This window comes from Bombina bombina, chromosome 1 (assembly GCF_027579735.1).
Source record: "Bombina bombina isolate aBomBom1 chromosome 1, aBomBom1.pri, whole genome shotgun sequence".
Classification (NCBI taxonomy): Eukaryota; Metazoa; Chordata; class Amphibia; order Anura; family Bombinatoridae; genus Bombina; species Bombina bombina.
The window spans coordinates 1,444,564,718-1,444,570,717 of NC_069499.1; the positions used below are offsets into that span (position 1 = coordinate 1,444,564,718).

At 35.3% G+C, this 6,000-nt stretch overlaps 1 protein-coding gene across 1 annotated transcript in view; it reads right to left on the reverse strand.

The window, feature by feature from the left end:
* LOC128643208 (extracellular calcium-sensing receptor-like) overlaps positions 1 to 4,065 on the reverse strand; it is a 75,503-nt gene extending 71,438 nt beyond the window's left edge. The window contains exons 1-2 of the mRNA XM_053696195.1: positions 3,808 to 4,065; positions 920 to 1,762 (exon numbers count right to left, since the gene is read on the reverse strand). Coding sequence (XP_053552170.1) covers positions 920 to 1,762; positions 3,808 to 4,065 — 1,101 coding nt within the window. The remainder of the gene's footprint in view (positions 1 to 919; positions 1,763 to 3,807) is intronic.
* Between the last annotated feature and the right edge of the window lie 1,935 nt (positions 4,066 to 6,000).

Genomic DNA, 6,000 nt, shown 5'->3' on the forward strand with positions numbered 1-6,000 from the left:
TAATTGTATTACTTTTCTCTGAATTGGTTATATCTTCTTTCTTGTGTCAATATGACAACAAACATTATATTTTTTTATTAGTCGATGTCAGGAGTGTTCCAAAGCTATAAAAACTGTGTATGCTAAAAAAGCTTCACATCAAGCATGGATGTTGGTTGTCATAATTTTCTACATTTTTTTCTTTCCTTTCTTGTTTAATTACTTATTTTTCCTAATGTATCTCTGACCTGGTCCTGATAGACTAAAAGATCATTAGAAATAAAATATTGCTTAAAAAAATGGTTGTTGACATCCTAGCACTATTTGTACATGTCATTGTACAAATGTATAAACGCATACCATATAATTAAAGGGACAGTCTACACCAGAATTTTTATTGTTTAAAAAGATAGATAATCCCTTTATTACCCATGCCATAGTTTTGCATAACCAACACAGTTATATAAATACACTTTTTACCTTTGTGATTAACTTGTATCTAAGCCTCTACAGACTGCCCCCTTATTTCAGTTCTTTTGACAGACATCTAGTTTAGCCAATTAGAGCTGGCTCACTGGAACTCCACGTGCGTGAGCACAGTGTTATCTATATGACACACATGAATTAACACCCTCTAGTGGTGAAAAACTTTCAAAATGTCCTGAGAGAAGAGGTGGCCTTCAAGGGCTTACAAATTTACATATGAACCTCCTAGGTTTAGCTTTCAACTAAGAATACCAAGAGAACAAAGCAAAATTGGTGATAAAAGTAAATTGGAAAATTGTTTAAAATGACATTCTCTATCTGAATCATGAAAGTTTATTTTGGACTAGACTGTCCCTTTAATTTACTTATTGAAACCAAAATTCTAAAATTCAGAAAAAGATTTATCTTATATTACTTGTCTTCAGCATCAATTAAGGTATGAATAGAGGCTTACCTGCCATGGTTCATGATTATAAATGTTTGCACAAGATCCATTTGTGAATGGTCCTTGTCCTGGTACACAAGAATTCATTTGGTGCAAAGCATAAGCTATTGCAAAAACAGCTGTGTGAATTTTGTATGTGTATCGAAAATTGTAGACATCATAAACAGATGGATCAATCCTTTCCAATATCTCTTTCCCTGAGCAAACATTTGATTCATTTTTATTTGATTTGACAGAAGTATAATTATATCTCTCTTCTGTTGGCCAAACACAGTTAAAAGCCTTTTCCCAAAATGTTCTAATGAATATATCATCTAAATACTTTGAAGGATTAATGCTGTATAGGAATTCTTTGAATCCTGGAATTTTACCACTTTGTGGTGCTACACCTAAACTACCATTTAATGTAGTTAACATTTCTTTTCTTGGAAAGTCTGAAGAAATAGACCAGCTTCCACAACCGACCCATACTTTGTCTGTAATGTTATTAAGGGAAGCCTCTTCCATTAAACTGATAAGGTTCTCCATAGTAGAATATACAATAATCACTGTAGCTGTGGATTTTTTTATTACATCTACTATACGAAAGACAGATTCCATTGAAGTGTAGATAGGAAGAATCTCTATAAATGCAGTGCAACCACCATTAAGTTCAATCTGTTTGGTTAGTAGCTGAGTTCCAGACCTTCCCAAATCATTATCAGACGTTATGACACCAACCCAAGTCCAGTTGAAATGTTTAACCAACTGAGCAATGGCATAAACTTCATAGATGTCATTAGAGATAGTCCTTAGAAAGGATGGGAACTGAAGCTTGTCACTCAGAAGTGGATGAGCTGAGGCATAGCTGATCTGAGGCCAGGAAGATAATAGACAAACTGTTATGTTGGATAATATATATATGTATATATAAAATTGTGCATAGTTGTTCTAACCTCTACAGACCTAGAGTCTTTCTGTAACACTAAATTATACCAGTTTCATAAAATGTGTTTTACATTGTGATAATCTTTTTATCTTTACTACGAGACCTAGATAGGTGGCGTTCTTTCTTTGGGTCCCCACAGGACATTCAGTACAAAGCTCCAAAGACAGGGCTGTGGAAATTAACAACTCTGAATCTGGGTTAATGATGAAAATAAGAAAGAATATAGAATTAAAAAAAACTTACAATATACAGACATTAACAATTTGCTAATATTGATTTTTTTTTATACAGTTGACCTTCATACTCATTTTTTCCTTCACTCATCAATTACCCTTGTTATACCCTTTCTTTGTAATGGGCAGGATCTAGTCCACCCTAAAGAAAACACAGCTTGTCTTATATCCTCACAAACCAATTTATAGCAGTAGGTCATAAGGTGGGATTCTTAAGCTGTTATGACTTCTTTTAGAGTCCTCAACCAAGGCCTCTTTCTCCTCTTGCTAGTGCTTGATCTTCCAGTTCTTACTATTAACAGTTGAAGGTCAGCAGACTTTTGTCTTCCCAGTTGTGAGCTGGGGCCTGCTTTGCTCCTGACTGGAATCCGCTAACCTTTCCAAAACCCTTTCTAGGCCTTGATTTGCCTTCCCTAGTATGGACAATTGTTGCAAAAAATAAAATATATTTGAAAAGAAAATAATAAAGAAAAAAGCAATCAAGACATTTGTCAAGAAATAAATTAAGCAAAAATGCAAATATGATCTGAATTTAAAAATAACATTATAAAAATTAAGGGGTTGAATAGTAGTAAATTAAAGGGTTTAAAGTGATGATAAACTCTCTCTTTTTTTTAAAATCAGATCCAGAATGTTAGTGATATTTTACATGGAGTTTCATTCATCAGTTCTAACGAAGATGCACTGTAACTTACTTTTTAAAATAGATATGAAATTTAAATTCCCTGCACTCCGCCGCTCACTTCAAAAGTAATTTTTTTTTGTGAGCTAACAGTTTGAATTGTTGTCTAATCAGCGCTATAGCTGCAACAAAAGTGCCACATGGGAAAAGTGCTGATTGGACAATAATTCCCGTAAACTCACAGAAAAATTTACTTTTGTATTGGGGGGGGGGGGCAAAGTTCAGGGAATTTGATTTTCATATCTATATTAAAATATAAGTTATAGTGCATCTTCGTTATAACTGATGAATGATACTCCATGTAAAATATTACTAACATTCTGGATCTGATTTTTAAAAAAGGGAGAGTTTACCATCACTTTAAGTCCTTAATTTACTACTACTCAACCCCTACTCAGGGAATTTGATTTTAAAAAGGGTAGAGTTTACCATCTGAATGTGGGGACAGTGTACAATTTGTTCTGAATGAAAAGGGTAAATGTGTTGTTGGTGGACAGTGAAAATCTAAAGACTACAAATGATTTTCTATAATAACACATAATGTAATACAATCTCTTGCAAACAAGGTATCTAAACTGCTATTACTCTGCTGTTTATGTATATAACTTAGGGCAAGATTACAAGCCGTGCGGCAAATCAGTTGCAAAAACATTGTGCGTTATGGATTTTTCACATTTGAGGTTGCGCAGTTATTATAACTTGCAAAATAACTTATTTTGTGCACACGTTAAGCCACATAATGCAAACCGCGGAATCGTTTTCACGTATTCCCCATAGAAGTCAATGGAGAAGACAAATAGAAAAAAAAAAACACAAAAACCCTAATATGTTGTGCAAAGCCCATGACACATTCTCCTCGAAAAGTGTACATAAAAATGTGACTATTTCATATTGCGAGAATGTTTTAGCAATGGAATATGTTCTATTTATATATATATATATATATATATATATATATATATATATATATACAGCTTCTAAATGTATTTGTTAATCTCAACCTTCCTTTTAAAAAACAAACAAGAAAACAACATTTTCTAAATCATGTTTGTACCTGAGGATATCGGTAAAGTCCCAGGATCCTAGCTATTGGCATAGAGGCTTTGGAAGGCATGTCTCCGACTATTGCAGATGGCATGGCTTTTTTATGGCAGTTATAATTTGGCACAATGTCTTTTTTTCCTGATAATATCCATGATGATCCCAACAAAGATCTTACTTCATTGTAACACGAATCATAGAGTCTGAAGCCCAGTTGAATATTGGGCAGAAGGTCAGTTGAATTGTTAATTTCTGTGATGGCATAAACCATGGCTAATAGATAGCGATAATACCTGATATGAAATCTGAAAGTGAGAAATATTTGCAATGTTAGGAAGCCATAATTATTTAATAAACTTTTTTTTTTTATAGAATAGGTTAAAATTTTAACAAGTGCTAAATTTTAGTTCTTAGATCATATTTGATTTCAGGCATTTTGAAATGGATGGAGAAGCTAATGTCAATATTAAAAATGGATGTGTGATATTAATACATTTGTTAAAAAATAATAAATAATGTCAAATATCTGTTAACATTATCTTTACCATATTAAAGGGACACAAAACCAGTCCGATAAGAACAAAAACCTTTTTTAAATGTACTTACCATTCAAATGCTGTAAGGAAAAAAAATAGTTTATAAAAAAGTTTGTATAAATCATTGTTTCTCAACCGCGATCCTCAAGTACCCCCCAACAGGCCAGATTTTCATTATAGCTGAACCAGTGCACAGGTCAAGTAATCAGCATATGGGTGAGAGCAGGTTAGTAACCATGGTGTTACTGCTCAGCTGATTACTTCACCAGTTCACTGGTTCAGCTATAATGAAAACCTTGCCTGTTGGGGGTACTTGAGGGTCACGGTTGAGAAACACTGGCTATAAATCAAACAACCATTAACTGTACTTACCTGGCTTATCTTACGGCTCACTCATCCACCGCAGCCTATATACCAGTGCTACAGAAGCTGTAACCCTACCTTCTATGGAGAGAAAGGATACACGCTCACGCTGCATTTTCTCTGAAACTTGAGAAGAGGCGGTAAGCACATGCCTTTTTGTACATAGAAGCTAGAGATATAGGGCCCCATTACATATGTGGCGTCACCGGTAAAAGCCGCCACCGCCGCCGTTTTTTACACAATTTTGGTATTACATATACAGCGTAGCATACAAGTTACGTCCGTATATTTCACCCGTCGGCCATAATATTTTCTCCCATAGACTAACATAGAACAGAAGCGCAATTTGGTATCCAATATGCAGCGTAAAGACTTACGTGTGCAGAATTCAGAAAATCTACTCCATTCTCATCTCACCACACATGGCAGGCGCAGCAACCCTTTATTTGTGTATTTGAAATAGCTGATTTTGTTGTTTGAAGCCACAACCTAATCAAATGGATTGAGCTTGTAGGTATAATTAGATCGCATTACTTTATCACATTGTGTACATATACTTGCTTCTTTACTTTATATTTGTTCTTAAAAAAATCACCACTACTTGGAGAGAGCAATGGGAAATCATAATTGTATTACCTTAACTCTTTAGAACCCACTGGGAGTGTAATTTATTCTACTGTTAACACAGCTTGGCATTGATGCCAAAATATATAAAGGGACAGTCAAGTCCAAAGAAAACCTTCTTGTTTCAAATAGGGCATGTCATTTCAAACAATTTTCCAATTTTATTCTAACACCAGTTTTGCTTTGTTCTCTTGGACCTAGATTTGGAGTTTGGCGTTAGCCGTGAAAACCAGCGTTAGAGGCTCCTAACACTGGTTTTAGGCTACCGCCGGTATTTGGAGTCACTCAAAATAGGGTCTAACGCTCACTTTTCAGCCGCGACTTTTCCATACCGCAGATCCCCTTACGTCAATTGCGCATCCTATCTTTTCAATGGGATTTTTCTAACTCCGGTATTTAGAGTCATTTCTGAAGTGAGCGTTAGACAACTAACGACAAAACTCCAGCCGCAGGAAAAAAGTCAGTAGTAAAGAGCTTTCTGGGCTAACGCCGGTTTCTAAAGCTCTTAACTACTGTACTCTAAAGTACACTAACACCCATAAACTACCTATGTACCCCTAAACCGAGGTCCCCCCACATCGCCGACACTCGAATAAATTTTTTTAACCCCTAATCTGCCGACCGCCACCTACGTTATCCTTATGTACCCCTAATCTGCTCCCCCTAACACCGCCGACCCCTGT